The sequence below is a fragment of the Oncorhynchus kisutch genome, linkage group LG7 (genome assembly GCF_002021735.2).
Source record: "Oncorhynchus kisutch isolate 150728-3 linkage group LG7, Okis_V2, whole genome shotgun sequence".
Classification (NCBI taxonomy): domain Eukaryota; kingdom Metazoa; phylum Chordata; class Actinopteri; order Salmoniformes; family Salmonidae; genus Oncorhynchus; species Oncorhynchus kisutch.
Window position 1 is genome coordinate 37,408,258 of NC_034180.2, and position 19,679 is coordinate 37,427,936.

General features: G+C 45.7%; 1 protein-coding gene across 6 annotated transcripts in view; it reads right to left on the reverse strand.

Annotated features, from left to right (window-relative positions):
- Positions 1 to 19,679, reverse strand: part of LOC109893775 (ral GTPase-activating protein subunit alpha-2-like) — a 204,267-nt gene that overhangs the window by 123,820 nt on the left and 60,768 nt on the right. For all 6 annotated transcript variants that reach the window (XR_004210648.1, XM_031829051.1, XM_031829054.1 and 3 more), the window contains exon 4: positions 5,846 to 5,903. Coding sequence is in view for 5 of the 6 variants with exons in the window: in XM_031829051.1 (XP_031684911.1) it covers positions 5,846 to 5,903 (58 nt within the window). In the remaining variant the exon portion in view is untranslated. The remainder of the gene's footprint in view (positions 1 to 5,845; positions 5,904 to 19,679) is intronic.

Genomic DNA, 19,679 nt, shown 5'->3' on the forward strand with positions numbered 1-19,679 from the left:
GCGAGTTTGAAAAACAGAACAATCCTGACACCACAGAACAGATATATCTTCCAATGCTAGACATTGCTCTGCACATTGAACATATACATCGATGGGGCTGTAGTGGAGCGGGTCGAGAGATTAGAGTTCCTCTGTGTCCACGTCACTAAGGCTCTATCATGGTCCAGACACACACCAACTCAGTCATGAAGAATGCACGACAACGCCATCCCCCCACCCTCCAGGACACTGAAAAGATTTGTCATGGGCCCTCAGATCCTCATAAAGTCCTACAGCTACAGCATTGAGAGCATCTTGACTGGCTACATCACCTCTTGGTATGGCAACTGCTTGGCATCCAACCGCAAGGCGCTACAGAGGGTGGTGAGTACGGCCCAGTGCGTCATTGGCATCCAGGACCTCTATACCAGCGCAGGGCTCTACGCTGACCTTTTTGTTTTTCAAGGAGCACGTGTGCGCCTAAGTTGCACACAAAGAAATTTAGGAGCTCAATTAAATATATTTCTTTGTAGCAATGGTGCACGGTCATGAATCTGCGCTCAGTGTACTCTCCACGGTACTCAGGGGCTGCAGTACAGTGAAATTGCAGCAATTATTGTTTTTTTTCTTGGCGCACTGGTGTTCCTAATCAAAATGCGAGTTCGCACAGCAAAATATTTAGGAGCATATGCGAGTAAAATGGTCGCACTGTAGAGCCCCGAGGCTGTGTTAGAAGAAGGCCCCCAAAATGGTCAAAGATTCCAGCCAGACTGTTCTCTCTGCTACAGCATGACAAGCGGTACCGATGCACCAAGTCTGGAACCAACAGGACCCTGAACAGCTTCTACCACCCCAATTACCTAGTACCCTGCACAACGACTCAGTACTGATACTTCCTGTATATAGCCATGTTATTACCTAGTACCCTGCACAATGACTCAGTACTGATACTTTCTGGATATAGCCATGTTAATACCTAGTATCCTGCACAATGACTCGGTACTGATACCCCATCTATATAGCCATGTTATTACTTAGTACCCTGCACAATGACTCAGTACTGATACTTCCTGTATATAGCCATGTTATTACCTAGTACCCTGCACAATGACTCAGTACGGATACTTCCTGTGTATAGCCATGTTATTACCTGTACACTGCACAATGACTCAGTACTGATACTTTCTGTATTTAGCCATGTTATTACCTAGTACCCTGCACAACAACTAAGTACTGGTAGTTCCTGTATATAGCCATGTTATTACCTAGTACCCTGCACAACGACTCAGTACTGATACTTCCTGTATATAGCCATGTTATTACCTAGTCCCCTGCACAATGACTCAGTACTGATACTTCCTGTATATAGCCATGTTATTACCTAGTACCCTACACAACAACTCAGTACTGATACTTCCTGTATATAGCCATGTTATTACCTAGTACCCTGAACAATGACTCAGTACTGATACCCCATCTATATAGCCATGTTATTACTTAGTACCCTGCACAATGACTCAGTACTGATATTTTCTGTATATAGCCATGTTATTACCTAGTACCCTGCACAATGACTCAGTACTGATACTTTCTGTATATAGCCATGTTATTACCTAGTACCCTGCACAATGACTCAGTACTGATACTTTCTATATATAGCCATGTTATTACCTAGTACCCTGCACAACAACTCAGTACTGATACTTTCTGTATATAGCCATGTTATTACCTAGTACCCTGCACAATTACTCAGTACTGATACTTTCTATATATAGCCATGTTATTACCTAGTACCCTGCACAACAACTCAGTACTGGTAGTTCCTGTATATAGCCATGGTATTATCTAGTACCCTGCACAATGAATCAGTACTGATACTTTCTGTATATAGCCATGTTATTACCTAGTACCCTGCACAACAACTCAGTACTGGTAGTTCCTGTATATAGCCATGTTATTACCTAGTACCCTGCACAATGACTCAGTACTGGTACTTCCTGTATATAGTCATGTTATTACCTAGTACCCTGCACAACGACTCAGTACTGATACTTTCTGTATATAGCCATGTTATTACCTAGTACCCTGAACAATGACTCAGTACTGGTACTTCCTGTATATAGTCATGTTATTACCTAGTACCCTGCACAAGGACTCAGTACTGATACCCCCTCTATATAGCCATGTTATTACCTAGTACTCTGCACAATGACTCAGTACTGATACTTCCTGTATATAGCCATGTTATTACCTAGTACCCTGCACAACGACTCAGTACTGATACTTCCTGTATATAGCCATGTTATTACCTAGTACCCTGCACAACGACTCAGTACTGATACTTCCTGTATATAGCCATGTTATTACCTAGTCCCCTGCACAATGACTCAGTAATGATACTTCCTGTATATAGCCATGTTATTACCTAGTCCCCTGCACAACGACTCAGTACTGGTAGTTCCTGTATATAGCCATGTTATTACCTAGTCCCCTGCACAACAACTCAGTACTGATACTTCCTGTATATAGCCATGTTATTACCTAGTACCCTGCACAATGACTCAGTACTGGTACTTCCTGTATATAGCCATGTTATTACCTAGTACCCCGAACAATGACTCAGTACTGATACTTCCTGTATATAGCCATGTTATTACCTAGTCCCCTGCACAACGACTCAGTACTGATACTTTCTGTATATAGCCATGTTATTACCTAGTCCCCTGCACAACAACTCAGTACTGATACTTCCTGTATATAGCCATGTTATTACCTAGTACCCTGCACAATGACTCAGTACTGGTACTTCCTGTATATAGCCATGTTATTACCTAGTACCCTGCACAACGACTCAGTACTGATACTTCCTGTATATAGCCATGTTATTACCTAGTACCCTGCACAATGACTCAGTACTGATACTTCCTGTATATAGCCATGTTATTACCTAGTCCCCTGCACAACGACTCAGTACTGGTAGTTCCTGTATATAGCCATGTTATTACCTAGTCCCCTGCACAACAACTCAGTACTGATACTTCCTGTATATAGCCATGTTATTACCTAGTACCCCGAACAATGACTCAGTACTGATACTTCCTGTATATAGCCATGTTATTACCTAGTCCCCTGCACAATGACTCAGTACTGATACTTCCTGTATATAGCCATGTTATTACCTAGTACCCTGCACAAACAACTCAGTACTGGTAGTTCCTGTATATAGCCATGTTATTACCTAGTCCCCTGCACAACGACTCAGTACTGATACTTCCTGTATATAGCCATGTTATTACCTAGTCCCCTGCACAACAACTCAGTACTGATACTTCCTGTATATAGCCATGTTATTACCTAGTACCCTGCACAATGACTCAGTACTGGTAGTTCCTGTATATAGTCATGTTATTACCTAGTACCCCGAACAATGACTCAGTACTGATACTTCCTGTATATAGCAATGTTATTACCTAGTACCCTACACAATGACTCAGTACTGGTACTTCCTGTATATAGCCATGTTATTACCTAGTACCCTGCACAATGACTCAGTACTGATACTTCCTGTATATTATTTTGACTCGTTATTGTTATTCCTTTTTCACTGTGTATGTATTCCTCGTGTCACTATTTCTATTATTTATTTATTTTAATCTTTAACTCTGCATTGTTGGTAAAGTAAGCATTTCACTGTTGGTCTACACCTGTTGTTTATGAAGCTGGTGACAAATACAATTAGATTTGAGCTATAGTTAACACAGAGAGAAGAAAGTCTGTCTATTCCATCAATACATATTGACCTTGGGGGTGGTGATAAACCAGTCAGGGAGGAAAGGCTGCTCATTCCCCTGATGAAAATGAACATCAATTGCCTGGTGTGCATTTATGAAGCCAATCAGGTCTGTGGTAATCAAATGAGACAATACTCTGATTGCTAAATGCCTGGTTCGCCACTCATCAGGTTAAATCAATGACGCTCCCTGTGTTGGCTAAACGAAGAAAGAACAAATTGCCAAGAGAATGGAAATGAGAGGGAAGGAGAGAGAGAGAGAGGAGAGAGAGAGAGAGAGAGAGAGAGAGAGAGAGAGAGAGGGAAGGAGAGAGAGAGAGAGAGAGGGAAGGAGAGAGAGAGAGAGAAGGAAGGAGAGAGAGAGAGAGAGAGAGGGAAGGAGAGAGGGAAGGAGAGAGAGAGAGAGAGAGAGAGAGAGAGAGAGAGAGAGAGAGAAGGAGAGAGAGAGAGAGAGAGAGAGAGAGAGAAGGAGAGAGAGAGAGAGAGAGAGAGAGAGAGAGAGAAAGAGAGGAAGATGGATCGAGATCAATTTTCCACCAGGTAATGGTCTGTGTGCTTCTACACCTGCATTACTTGCTGTTTGGGGTTTTAGGCTGGGTTTCTGTACAGCACTTTGAGATATCAGCTGATGTACGAAGGGCTATATAAATACATTTGATTTGATTTTTGATTTTGATTTGTGTAAATGCTTGTTTCACTAGTGGAGGGATCACTGAAACCACTGGGGCCTGTCTTCCTGTCTTACTGGATCTGTCTGTAGGAGTGCCACAGCTCCCGGTCCTCCTCTCTAATTATAAGCATTGTCATCTACCCACTTTGGGTAGTAGGGTCAATAGTAGGCAGTTGTCTAGGTGAGAGGTGACTCCTTAAAGCTGGAATCTAGGTGAAACTGCCAGGTCCATTTGGAATATTTAAATCAAATCAAATTTTATTTTTCACATGCTTTGTAAACAGATGTAGACTAACAGTGAAATGCTTACATACGGGTCCTTCCCAACAATGCTGAGAGAAAGAAAATCGAGAATTAACAGTAAAACACGTAATAATAAACACACAGTGAGTAATGATAACTCAGCTACATACACAGGGTACCAGTACTGAGTCTATGTGCAGGGGTACGAGGTAGGAAAAAGTGAATAGGCAACAGGATAAAATGCAGACTATCAGTCTTTTATCAGTCTTATGGCTTGGGGTAGAAACTGTTCAGGGTCCTGTTGGTTCCGGACCTGGTGCATCGGTACCGCTGGCCGTGTGGCAGCAGAGAGAACAGTCTATGACTTGGGTGGCTGGATTCTAAAAAAAAATTGAAACAACGAATAAATGTTTTTCCTCAGACGTCATTGCACGCGCGATAGAACATCAGAATATGTTTTTTGTTTTTACCACACTGCTCACCTTCGCTTAGTCAGGAAAACAAAAACACGAACAATGGCGCCTGGGGAAACCAGTGGTGCCGTTTCACCATTCAAGCATTCTATTCAAACACGTACACAACCCAGGAGACCATCCCACAGAATAGCATCAGCTGAATTATGATGTGTGCAGCAAGCAGCAGGGGAGGGAAGGGGAGACAGGTTTTAGCTAGTGATTTGTGGACCGGGGAGCAGGATGCGTGTTTGGGGACTGCCGAGGGGGGGTGAGCCTGCATATTTGGAGTAATAAGCCCCAGGGGTGACTGTCTCACCGCTTTAGCTGCGAAACGACTGACAAACAGAAGATTATAATTGAGGTTATTGCTGGTTGCGAGGATCCTCCTGCTCACGAGGATGAAACCGAACAAAGCATAATTCAATTACCAATTTGCATTTCAAATTAGAATCTCATTTGCATTTTTTATTTACTTCTCCTTACACTCCTAATTATTTTCTTCTTACACGAGCCGTTTAAGCGTGGTTGTGCTGATAATCTGTGCTTCCGTGGTTTATTTTGGTGGTTGTAGCAGCAGGAGGGGAGAGAACAGGCTTTTGACTACTGTACCCATGCAGAAGAATGCAAACCTTAGCAGTGTAGGCCTATTCAAGCAGACTAAAGTACTGTAAGTACAAACTTAGAAAGAGCTGATGAAGTGGTACATACCTATACTGTGGAACTGCCATCGACTGTAGATTTTTTCTGGTAGAAGTTGCAGAATTTTCTGGAAAACATGAGAAATATAGTGTAACTATTAGCAAAATCTCCAAACAGACTAATCACTTATGGCAAAACAGTCAGAGAGACAGAGCAGAGAAACCTGATCACAAAAGGAGAAAGGAAAGGAAACATTTACCCAATAAGCTTTAAACAACTCAATGAGGTGCTACTTTGATCCAAATATGTGACAATTGTGCTAAGGGACAATGATGTACACACACCAAACGCATGGCCTTGTTGACAAGCTGCTCAGCCATACATCCTAAAAGCAGGCCAGAAGTAGAGCAGCCTTGTCAGCCAGTCAGTCAGTAGTCACTTCTCGCCTCCTCCTCCTGTGTACGTGTCTCTGGCCTGCTATAGGGATGGCCCTGGTGACACAGGGACAACGCTGGAAATGTCATCACCTTGCCAACCATAGATTAACAACTCAATTAGAGCGTGCTGACCTTTCAGCAGGCTATCATTATTCCTCCACTGAGGGACAGGTTAACTGGGGGATGGATGGATGAGAGGAATGGGGGGAGAGAGGGATAAGAGATGACACCACTGTGGAATGCGCAGTGTGGCGGCCAGTCAGATAATGGCCAGTACATTGTGGGTAATTGATGATCCACTTGGTTCACCACTCATTGCCCCTCATCATTAACCCAATAAGTCAAATACCATTTGCAATTTAGAGGTCTAAAGCCCAGTGCTCCTTTGAGAGATAGATACAGAGAGAGAGCAACAGAAGAGAGAGAGAGGAGAGAGGAGAGAAAGAAGAGAGCTTAGAGAAAAGTCCTCACCAGCAGTAGCAACATGTCAGCTGAATTTGCAGTGAGTCTTGAGAAAGGAAGAGTCCATACTTGCAGAGCATGTCTCCACAGCCGGAGAGAGCGAGACCAGAGAGACCAGAGCATGTCTCCACAGCCGGAGAGAGCGAGACCAGAGAGACCAGAGAATGGATCAGTGGCCAAGAGCAGAGCTGCCACGCCACATTATGCTGCGACTTAGTGACTTCCTCACATCAAATCAAATCAAATTGTATTTGTCACATACACATGGTTAGCATTGTTAGCAGATGTTAATGCGAGTGTAGCGAAATGCTATTACCCGCTCCTCTTTCTCCCTCTCCTCCTCCACTCTCAGTCTCTATCCCTCTGTGTGTCTCCTCCTCTCTCCGTAAATCCCTCTCCTCCTCCACTCTCAGTCTCTATCCCTCTGTGTGTCTCCTCCTCTCTCTGTAAATCCCTCTCCTCCTCCACTCTCAGTCTCTATCCCTCTGTATGTCTCCTCCTCCTCTCTCTGTAAATCCCTCTCCTCATCCACTCTCAGTCTCTATCCCTCTGTGTGTCTCCTCCTCTCTCTGTATGTCTCCTCCTCTCTCTGTAAATCCCTCTCCTCCTCCACTCTCAGTCTCTATCCCTCTGTGTCTCCTCCTCTCTCTGTAAATCCCTCTCCTCATCCACTCTCAGTCTCTATCCCTCTGTATGTCTCCTCCTCTCTCTGTAAATCCCTCTCCTCCTCCACTCTCAGTCTCTATCCCTCTGTATGTCTCCTCCCCTCTCTGTAAATCCCTCTCCTCCTCCACTCTCAGTCTCTATCCCTCTGTATGTCTCCTCCTCTCTCTGTAAATCCCTCTCCTCCTCCACTCTCAGTCTCTATCCCTCTGTATGTCTCCTCCTCTCTGTAAATCCCTCTCCTCCTCCACTCAGTCTCTATCCCTCTGTGTGTCTCCTCCTCTCTCTGTAAATCCCTCTCCTCCTCCACTCAGTCTCTATCCCTCTGTGTGTCTCCTCCTCCACTCAGTCTCTATCCCTCTGTATGTCTCCTCCTCTCTGTAAATCCCTCTCCTCCTCCACTCTCAGTCTCTATCCCTCTGTATGTCTCCTCCTCTCTCTGTAAATCCCTCTCCTCCTCCACTCTCAGTCTCTATCCCTCTGTGTGTCTCCTCCTCTCTCTGTAAATCCCTCTCCTCCTCCACTCAGTCTCTATCCCTCTGTGTGTCTCCTCCTCTCTCTGTAAATCCCTCTCCTCCTCCACTCTCAGTCTCTATCCCTCTGTGTGTCTCCTCCTCTCTCTGTAAATCCCTCTCCTCCTCCACTCAGTCTCTATCCCTCTGTGTGTCTCCTCCTCTCTCTGTAAATCCCTCTCCTCCTCCACTCTCAGTCTCTATCCCTCTGTGTGTCTCCTCCTCTCTCTGTAAATCCCTCTCCTCCTCCACTCAGTCTCTATCCCTCTGTGTGTCTCCTCCTCCACTCAGTCTCTATCCCTCTGTATGTCTCCTCCTCTCTGTAAATCCCTCTCCTCCTCCTCTCTCAGTCTCTATCCCTCTGTATGTCTCCTCCTCTCTCTGTAAATCCCTCTCCTCCTCCACTCAGTCTCTATCCCTCTGTATGTCTCCTCCTCTCTCTGTAAATCCCTCTCCTCATCCACTCTCAGTCTCTATCTCTCTATATGTCTCCTCCTCTCTCTGTATGTCTCCTCCTCTCTCTGTAAATCCCTCTCCTCCTCCACTCTCAGTCTCTATCCCTCTGTATGTCTCCTCCTCTCTCTGTAAATCCCTCTCCTCCTCCATTCAGTCTCTATCCCTCTGTGTGTCTCCTCCTCTCTCTGTAAATCCCTCTCCTCCTCCACTCAGTCTCTATCCCTCTGTATGTCTCCTCCTCTCTGTAAATCCCTCTCCTCCTCCACTCAGTCTCTATCCCTCTGTATGTCTCCTCCTCTCTCTGTAAATCCCTCTCCTCCTCCACTCTCAGTCTCTATCCCTGTGTGTCACCTCCTCTCTCTGTAAATCCCTCTCCTCCTCCACTCAGTCTCTATCCCTCTGTGTGTCTCCTCCTCTCTCTGTAAATCCCTCTCCTCCTCCACTCTCAGTCTCTATCCCTCTGTGTGTCTCCTCCTCTCTCTGTAAATCCCTCTCCTCCTCCACTCAGTCTCTATCCCTCTGTGTGTCTCCTCCTCCACTCAGTCTCTATCCCTCTGTATGTCTCCTCCTCTCTGTAAATCCCTCTCCTCCTCCTCTCTCAGTCTCTATCCCTCTGTATGTCTCCTCCTCTCTCTGTAAATCCCTCTCCTCCTCCACTCAGTCTCTATCCCTCTGTATGTCTCCTCCTCTCTCTGTAAATCCCTCTCCTCATCCACTCTCAGTCTCTATCCCTCTGTGTCTCCTCCTCTCTCTGTAAATCCCTCTCCTCATCCACTCTCAGTCTCTATCCCTCTGTATGTCTCCTCCTCTCTCTGTAAATCCCTCTCCTCCTCCACTCTCAGTCTCTATCCCTCTGTATGTCTCCTCCTCTCTCTGTAAATCCCTCTCCTCCTCCATTCAGTCTCTATCCCTCTGTGTGTCTCCTCCTCTCTCTGTAAATCCCTCTCCTCCTCCACTCAGTCTCTATCCCTCTGTATGTCTCCTCCTCTCTGTAAATCCCTCTCCTCCTCCACTCAGTCTCTATCCCTCTGTATGTCTCCTCCTCTCTCTGTAAATCCCTCTCCTCCTCCACTCTCAGTCTCTATCCCTGTGTGTCACCTCCTCTCTCTGTAAATCCCTCTCCTCCTCCACTCAGTCTCTATCCCTCTGTGTGTATCCTCCTCTCTCTGTAAATCCCTCTCCTCCTCCACTCAGTCTCTATCCCTCTGTATGTCTCCTCCTCTCTGTAAATCCCTCTCCTCCTCCACTCTCAGTCTCTATCCCTCTGTATGTCTCCTCCTCTCTCTGTAAATCCCTCTATTCATCCACTCTCAGTCTCTATCCCTCTGTGTGTCTCCTCCTCTCTCTGTATGTCTCCTCCTCTCTCTGTAAATCCCTCTCCTCCTCCACTCTCAGTCTCTATCCCTCTGTGTCTCCTCCTCTCTCTGTAAATCCCTCTCCTCATCCACTCTCAGTCTCTATCCCTCTGTATGTCTCCTCCTCTCTCTGTAAATCCCTCTCCTCCTCCACTCTCAGTCTCTATCCCTCTGTATGTCTCCTCCTCTCTCTGTAAATCCCTCTCCTCCTCCACTCTCAGTCTCTATCCCTCTGTATGTCTCCTCCTCTCTCTGTAAATCCCTCTCCTCCTCCATTCAGTCTCTATCCCTCTGTGTGTCTCCTCCTCTCTCTGTAAATCCCTCTCCTCCTCCACTCAGTCTCTATCCCTCTGTATGTCTCCTCCTCTCTGTAAATCCCTCTCCTCCTCCACTCAGTCTCTATCCCTCTGTATGTCTCCTCCTCTCTCTGTAAATCCCTCTCCTCCTCCACTCTCAGTCTCTATCCCTGTGTGTCACCTCCTCTCTCTGTAAATCCCTCTCCTCCTCCACTCAGTCTCTATCCCTCTGTGTGTATCCTCCTCTCTCTGTAAATCCCTCTCCTCCTCCACTCAGTCTCTATCCCTCTGTATGTCTCCTCCTCTCTGTAAATCCCTCTCCTCCTCCACTCTCAGTCTCTATCCCTCTGTATGTCTCCTCCTCTCTCTGTAAATCCCTCTATTCATCCACTCTCAGTCTCTATCCCTCTGTGTGTCTCCTCCTCTCTCTGTATGTCTCCTCCTCTCTCTGTAAATCCCTCTCCTCCTCCACTCTCAGTCTCTATCCCTCTGTGTCTCCTCCTCTCTCTGTAAATCCCTCTCCTCATCCACTCTCAGTCTCTATCCCTCTGTATGTCTCCTCCTCTCTCTGTAAATCCCTCTCCTCCTCCACTCTCAGTCTCTATCCCTCTGTGTGTCTCCTCCTCTCTCTGTAAATCCCTCTCCTCCTCCACTCTCAGTCTCTATCACTCTGTGTGTCTCCTCCTCTCTCTGTAAATCCCTCTCCTCCTCCACTCAGTCTCTATCCCTCTGTATGTCTCCTCCTCTCTGTAAATCCCTCTCCTCCTCCACTCTCAGTCTCTATCCCTCTGTATGTCTCCTCCTCTCTCTGTAAATCCCTCTCCTCCTCCACTCTCAGTCTCTATCCCTCTGTATGTCTCCTCCTCTCTCTGTAAATCCCTCTCCTCATCCACTCTCAGTCTCTATCTCTCTATATGTCTCCTCCTCTCTCTGTATGTCTCCTCCTCTCTCTGTAAATCCCTCTCCTCCTCCACTCTCAGTCTCTATCCCTCTGTATGTCTCCTCCTCTCTCTGTAAATCCCTCTCCTCCTCCACTCTCAGTCTCTATCCCTGTGTGTCACCTCCTCTCTCTGTAAATCCCTCTCCTCCTCCACTCAGTCTCTATCCCTCTGTGTCTCCTCCTCTCTCTGTAAATCCCTCTCCTCCTCCACTCTCAGTCTCTATCCCTCTGTGTGTCTCCTCCTCTCTGTAAATCCCTCTCCTCCTCCACTCTCAGTCTCTATCTCTCTATATGTCTCCTCCTCTCTCTGTATGTCTCCTCCTCTCTCTGTAAATCCCTCTCCTCCTCCACTCTCAGTCTCTATCCCTCTGTATGTCTCCTCCTCTCTTTCTAAATCCCTCTCCTTCTCCACTCTCAGTCTCTATCCCTCTGTGTGTCTCCTCCTCTCTCTGTAAATCCCTCTCCTCCTCCACTCAGTCTCTATCCCTCTGTGTGTCTCCTCCTCTCTCTGTAAATCCCTCTCCTCCTCCACTCAGTCTCTATCCCTCTGTATGTCTCCTCCTCTCTGTAAATCCCTCTCCTCCTCCACTCAGTCTCTATCCCTCTGTATGTCTCCTCCTCTCTCTGTAAATCCCTCTCCTCCTCCACTCTCAGTCTCTATCCCTCTGTGTGTCTCCTCCTCTCTCTGTATGTCTCCTCCTCTCTGTAAATCCCTCTCCTCCTCCACTCTCAGTCTCTATCCCTCTGTATGTCTCCTCCCCTCTCTGTAAATCCCTCTCCTCATCCACTCTCAGTCTCTATCCCTCTGTATGTCTCCTCCTCTCTCTGTAAATCCCTCTCCTCCTCCACTCAGTCTCTATCCCTCTGTATGTCTCCTCCTCTCTCTGTAAATCCCTCTCCTCCTCCACTCTCAGTCTCTATCCCTCTGTATGTCTCCTCCTCTCTCTGTAAATCCCTCTCCTCCTCCACTCAGTCTCTATCCCTCTGTATGTCTCCTCCTCTCTCTGTAAATCCCTCTCCTCCTCCACTCTCAGTCTCTATCCCTCTGTATGTCTCCTCCTCTCTCTGTAAATCCCTCTCCTCATCCACTCTCAGTCTCTATCCCTCTGTGTGTCTCCTCCTCTCTCTGTAAATCCCTCTCCTCCTCCACTCTCAGTCTCTATCCCTCTGTATGTCTCCTCCTCTCTCTGTAAATCCCTCTCCTCATCCACTCTGTCTCTATCCCTCTGTGTGTCTCCTCCTCTCTCTGTAAATCCCTCTCCTCCTCCTCTCTCAGTCTCTATCCCTCTGTATGTCACCTCCGCTCTCTGTAAATCCCTCTCCTCCTCATCTCTCAGTCTCTATCCCTCTGTATGTCACCTCCGCTCTCTGTATGTCTCCTCCTCTCTCTGTAAATCCCTCTCCTCATCCACTCTCAGTCTCTATCCCTCTGTATGTCACCTCCGCTCTCTGTATGTCTCCTCCTCTCTCTGTAAATCCCTCTCCTCCTCCACTCTCAGTCTCTATCCCTCTGTATGTCACCTCCGCTCTCTGTATGTCTCCTCCTCTCTCTGTAAATCCCTCTCCGTGATAGAAACAGAAATGTGACAGACAGCAATCACTCCTGGTGCCTGCCTGTGGGACTGTGTGTCCCTGTTTCCTGGTTGCCTCCTCTCTGATTCCGAGCATGATGACATGTCCCCCTCTCTATTGCACCTATTGATGCAGGTTGTAATTAGACATCCCCAGTTCTCAGCATGGACACACTCCTTGGAGCAGAGACTCCCCACGGTGGTGGGAATGGCAGCTGCAACAATGGGACTATACTGGCTGATATGAAGCTCTATAAGACTGACAAAGGGGCTGAGCGGAGTTACACTACTCTAATCTGGAGCTGTACTCCAGGCATAAATATGGGGCCTTACGGAAGGACGCCTCCAACTCCAACCACATTTACAGTTGACGTCGGAAGTAGACATACACTTAGGTTGGAGTCATTAAACCTTGTTTTTCAACCACTCCACAAATTTCTTGTTATCAAACTATAGTTTTGGCAAGTCGGTTAGGACATCTACTTTGTGCATGACTTCAACTGTACATGATCCACACTTACACCATGCCCAAACTGTACGTCCGCAAATTGATTTTGTCCACCCACACCAAATGCGATCACAACACGCAGGTTGAAATATCAAAACAAACTCTGAACCAATTATATTAATTTGGGGACAGGTCGAAAAGCATTAAACATTTATGGCAATTTAGCTAGCTAGATTGCAGTTGCTAGCTATTTAGCTAGCTAGATTGCAGTTGCAGTTGCTAGCTATTTAGCTAGCTTGCTGTTGTTGGTTAATTTGTCCTGGGATATAAACGTTGAGTTGTTATTTTACCTGAAATGCACAAGGTCCTCTACTCCGACAATTAATCCACACATAAAACAGTCAACCGAATCGTTTCTAGTCATCTCTCCTCCTTCCAGGCTTTTTCTTCTTTGGACTTTATATGGCGTATGGCATCTAACTTTCATAATAAGGTGTATTACCACAACTGACTGACCGACCCCAGTTCATCTTTCAATCACCCACGTGGGTATAACCAATGAGGAGATGGAACGTGGGTATCTGCTTCTATAAACCAATGAGGAGATGGGAGATGCAGGACTTTGCAGAACTGACTTCTATTTTAGCGCTTGGCAACGTAGACACTCGTTGGCTCGCGCGGACAGTGTTGGGTGCAATGATTTAATAACATGTATGTGCAAATCTATTTTTGCGACCGGAGCGGTGTGTTCTGCATGTTAGGTTTCCAGCCACAGGGTGAACATGACACTTCTACCAGAGGTGGCCCACAAGGGCTTTCCAGCATTCACAGACACCCTTAGGAGAACATTGCAGACTATGTTTTTTGTCATTGTGCAACTGATTGAAGCTTAATTTGACACAACAATGAGAAAGTCTGGAGTTTCAACGAGAAAGAGAGAGAGATTTCTGTAGGGCAGTCAGTCACAGCGGAGTTTATGATTGAACGGCATTGCAGGCATTCGAACATAACAGCCCAGAGAGCACCAGCAGGTGACTAGAGGGCAAATCAAAGTTTACATAAGTATTCATTACATTTACATAAGTATTCGCACCATTTAGTCTGTACTTTGTTGAAGCACCTTTGGCAGCATGACACTACAAGCTCGGCACACCTGTATTTGGAGAGTTTCTCCCATTCTTCTCTGCAAATGCTCTCAAGCTCTGTCCAGTTGGATGGGGAGCGTTGCTGCACAGCTACTTTCAGGTCTCTAAAGAGATGTTCGATTAGGTTCAAGTCCGGGCTCTGGCTGGGCCACTCAAGGACATATAGAGACTTGTCCCGAAGCCACTCTTGCATTGTCTTGGCTGTGTGCTTAGGGTCTTTCTCCTGTTGGAAGGTGAACCATCAACCCAGTCTGAGGTCCTGAGCACTCTGGAGCAGATTTTCATCAAGGATCTCTCTTTCCTTTGCTCCGTTCATCTTGTCTCGATCCTGACTAGTCTCCCAGTCACTGCATTTGAATAACATCCCCACAGCATGATTTTGCCACCACCATGCTTCACCGTAGGGATGATGCCAGGTTTCCTCCAGACATGATGCTTGGCATTCAGGCCAAAGAGTTCAATCTTGGTTTCATCAGAGCAGAGAATCTTGTTTATCATGGTCTAAGAGTCTTTAGGTGCCTTTTGGCAAACTCCAAGCAGGCTGTCGTGCACATTTACTGAGGAGTGACTTTCGCCTGGCCACTCTACCATAAAGGTCTGATTGGTGGAGTGCTGCATAGATGGTTGTCCTTCTGGAAGGTTCTCCCATCTCCCCAGAGGAACTCTAGAGCCCTATCAGAGGAACTATCAGGTTCTTGGTCACCTTCTCCTCCGATTACTCAGTTTGGCCGGGCGGCCAGGTCTGGAAATAGTCTTGGTGATTCCAAACTTCTTCCATTTAAGAATGATGGAGGCCACTGCGTTCTTGGGGACCTTCAATGCTGCAGAAATTTGTTGGTACCCTTCCCCAGATCTGTGCCTCGACACAATCCTGTCTCGGAGCTCTACGGACAATTCCTTCAACCTCATGGCTTGGTTTTCACTCTGACATGCACTGTCAACTGTGGGATCTTATATAGACCGGTGTGTCTTTCCAACTCATGTCCAATCAATTGAATTTACCACAGGTGGACTCCAATCAAGTTGTAGAAACATCAAGGATGATCAATGGAAACAGGGATGCACCTGAGCTCAATTTTGAGTCTCATAGCAAAGGGTCTGAATACTTGTGCAAATAAGGAATATCTGTTTGTTTAAAAAAATATATATTATAAATTAGGATACATTTCTAAAACCTGTTTTCACATTGCCATTATGGTGTATTGTGTGTAGATTGATGAAGAGTTAATTTATTTAATCCATTTCAGAATAAAGCTGTAATTTATCAAAATGTGGAAAAAGTCAAGGGGTTTGAATATTTTCCCAAGGCACTGTAGCCTACAGCCTATCAAATAGTAGTCTGGATTTAGGCCAACTGGTTAGCCTAAGTAGCCAAACAAAGGATTTTTTTTTAAATCGTTTTTTATCTACATTCGGTCTTACGAAGTTTATTAGACGTGCAATCTAGCACATACTGTATTATAGAGACATTCAAGAAATGTTTTAATTCTACTCTCTAACCAGTAGCTGGCAGCAACACAGTACACTGCAGCTCCTCCTCAAGCTAATGATTACCAATCTGATCAGATTCACATAGGCCATTTCTCTTTACTCCAAGTTAAAGGCAAACTAAACTGAATTCGCTGAACCTTACATTTCATAGAACATCTGGACAAAAATAGCAACCTGTAAAATGCATGCCTAAGCCTTCCTCTATACAGCAATGGATCTCAGGAAAATGTAGGCCTAGTCTACACTGCCAACCTACATAGTAAGTAGAGTAGGCCTAAATTTACTGGAACGAATTGCAAAAATCACCCTTATATCTCCCTCTCTAACTTTAAGCATCAGATGTCAGAGCAGCTTACCGACCACTAGAACTGTGCACAGCCAATCTGTAAATAGCACAACCAACTACCTCATCCCCATATTATTAATTACCCTTTTGCACCGCGGTATATCTACTTGCACATCATCATCTGCACATCACTCCAGTGTTAATGCTAAATTGTAATTATTTAGCCTCTATGGCCTATTTATTGCTTTACCTCCCTACTCTTCTACATTTGCAAACACTGTACATAGATTTTTCTATTGTGTTCTTGACTGTACGTTTGTTTATGTGTACCTCTGTGTTGTTGTTGTCGCACTGCGTTGCTTTTTCTTGGCCAGGTCTCAGTTGTAAATGAAAACTTGTTCTCAACTGGCCTACCTGGTTAAATAATAAAAAACTAAAAATAATAAAAATGGCATAACATTTCATCCAAACACCTGTCAATCCTAATCCAAACAGGAGAGGACGAAAATGCATAACGTATCGACAGTACATGCATGTTCATTATCCTGAAGCATGTTGTAGATAACAAGCTAATAAAAAGCTTTAAGCTCTTCTACCTTTGATGTGCACCAGGGGGAGAGGAGGCCATTAGCCCAGAGACAGAGACCGAGTAGAGGTACTGATGGGCAGCCATGATACAGGTTGATATTATTTTATTCATGACCTACTTGGACAATTTACATACCCAGTACTTTAATGGTCTGGCTCTGCACGGAACAATTCAACTGTCATCAATCCCAGACAATCGTGCTGTAAGACTAACCCAGTAAATAAGGAGAGCTGTGTAAGCCAAGCACTGTCCTGTTCCCTCCCCTCCCCTGTATTCTGGACTGGGACTTTCCCAGTATGGACAGCAGAGCAGACCTAAGCTCAGAGTGCTGAGTCGGGGGCTGGATGACAGATGGCTGGGTCAGAATCAGGTCGCAGCCAAGGGACTCAGACTGGGGCAGCAGACACACACAGTTCGCTCTAAAAAGGTTCCCTGGTCACAGAACCACAGGTTCACAGTCAGTCCCATAACCTCTAACCTGGTCACATAAACACATTCAGTCTCATAACCTCTAACCTCCTCACAGAACCACAGCCAGTCCCATAACCCCTAGGACAGCCTAAACCCATTCCTGACTCAATCTCTCTCTGGAAAAAACTAGGGCCTGTAGACATGCCTTGTTGATAGTGCTGTTAAGGCAGAGCAGCGCTTTATTATGGACAGACTTCTCCCCATCTTAGCTACTGTTACATCAATATGTTTTGACCATGACAGTTTACAATCCAGGGTTATGGCAAGCAGTTCAGTCATCTCAGCTTGCTCAATTTCCTTATTATTTATTACAAGATTTAGGTGAGGTTTAGTGAATTATTTGTCCCAAATACAATGCTTTAAGTTTTTTGAAATATTTAGGACTGTAGCTCTTTGTTAAATGTTGCAGTTATTTCAGTCGCTGTAGTAGCTGACGTGTATAGTGTTGAGTCATCCGCATACATAGACACACTGACTCAAAGCGTTTCAGAGATTTTCATCTGTTACTAGCAAATTAGAGATTTTATTAAACTTTTTTCATTTTATTGCTTTACTGGGAAGCTTAGCAGAGGTAGACATGCTCATGTTATTTATGTTAGTGCAAAGTGAGTTGCATACAGTGGAATTCCTACCAGGTCTCACCGCCTCAGTGCGAGCACCATCACTCTGGTTCATAGGCACATGATTACTGCATACAATAACTGTGGGCATTCAACTACAGCAGCAAATAATCTGTAATTCATTGAAAAGTGTGTAGCCTGAAGACTGATGCTTATGTCCACAGGGCTAATATTATAAATTAAGTGTTCTAGAATAAATTAAGGCTTCAAGTTCACATTCAAGTCAAGTGCTACACGCACAAAACCTAAAGCAGATACAACTAGATTCAGCCGTGGGACAATTTATTATTGGGCTGTTGGTCAGGAACATAATGACAAATCATTTGTAGACCGCAAATTGATAGCAGGAAGTCCAAACAGATATAATATTATAACTCTGACCTAAAGCGTCTACATCTGGTCTGGACCCGTTACGTGAACTACTGCAACGACCTCATCATTAACTGATCAGCCCGCTCGTACACTAAGGGCAGATACTGTGTAGTCAGTGTGTACCTATTCTAAAGTATGTAGTGTCGGCTGCAGTGGCCTAGCCAAAGCCTGCTCCCTCTTGGCAGTGAGGGCAAAGTGAGGAGGTCATGTGGAGAACAGGTCGAGGCTGGGAGAAAGCAGGCATTATGCTCACTGCCCATCTGGGTGTGAAGGCAGGCGAGTGTTTTATGGGAGGCAGGCAGGGTTTATCAAGTTGAACAAGTGGTATTCACAGTATGTCTTAGCAAACACGCAGCGTGTCTTCTGCTTTTATGTCTGGCTGTGGAATCTCCTCTGATGATTTGACCCATGCCAAATCTTTCTAGTTTCCTGAGGGGGAATAGGTTTTGTCGTGCCCTCGGCAGTCTTGTTGTGTTTGGACCATTCTAGTTTGTTGTTGATGTGGATACTAAGGAACTTGAAACTCTCAACCTGCTCCAATACAGCCTCGTCGATGAGAATGGGGGCGTGCTCGGTCCTCCTTTTCCTGTAGTCCAGAATCATCTCCTTAGTCTTGGTTACGTTGAGGGATAGGTTGTTATTCTGGCACCACACGGCCAGGTCTCTGACCTCCTCCTCCTTTTGTCCAGGTGGGAAAGGGCAGTGTGGAGTGCAATAGAGATTGCATCATCTGTGGATCTGTTTGGGTGGTATGCAAATTGGAGTGAGTCTAGGGTTTCTGGGATAATGGTGTTGATGTGAGCCATCACCAACCTTTCAAAGTACTTCATGACTATGGACGTGAGTGCTACGGGTCTGTAGTCATTTAGGCAGGTTGCCCTTGCGTTCTTGGACACAGGGACTATGGTGGTCTGCTTGAAACATGTTGCTATTACAGACTCAATCAGGGACATGTTGAAAATGTCAGTGAAGACACCTGCCAGTTGGTCAGCACATGCCCGGAGCACACGTCCTGGTAATCCTTCTGGCCCCGCAGCCATGTGTATGTTGACCTGTTTAAAGGTCTTACTCACGTCGGCTACGGAGAGCGTGATCACACAGTCGTCCGGAACAGCTGATGCTCTCATGCATGCCTCAGTGTTGCTTGCCTCGAAGCGAGCATAGAAGTGATTTACCTCGTCTGGTAGGCTCGTGTCACTGGGCAGCTCGCAGCTGTGCTTCCCTTTGTAGTCTGTAATAGTTTGCTAGCCCTGCCACATAAGACGAGTGTCGGAGCCGGTGTAGTATGATTCAATCTTAGCCCTGTATTGACGCTTTGCCTGTTTGATGGCTTGTCACAGGGCACAGCAGGATTTCTTGTAAGCTTCCGGTTTAGAGTCCCACACCTTGAATGTGGCAGCTCTACCCTTTAGCTCAGTGTGAATGTTGCCTGTAATCCATAACACACCAAAGACACGTCAACCAGGCCCAGACATGGTTTGATGGAGAGGAAACCTGTAGCCTAGTTTCTCATCGTTCCTTGGAGAGCCGAGACAATTGGAGCTAGTAGCTTTCTACTTTTAGTGAGGAACCTGAAGTCTTACAGGAATTCATTCCTAAAGTGGGATATTGAAGGCAGAGAGATTGTTTATTCTTAGCCCGTCTGTCAAACAGCATTAAAGTGTGTCACAAGCATGGTGTATTCAATAATGGCTTCGTCCCTGCAGCCATCCAGTCACACACAGCTCTGTGCTGTCTGGGGCTGCTGCTTATTTTATGGTTGATTGATTACCATAACTCAAACTAATGA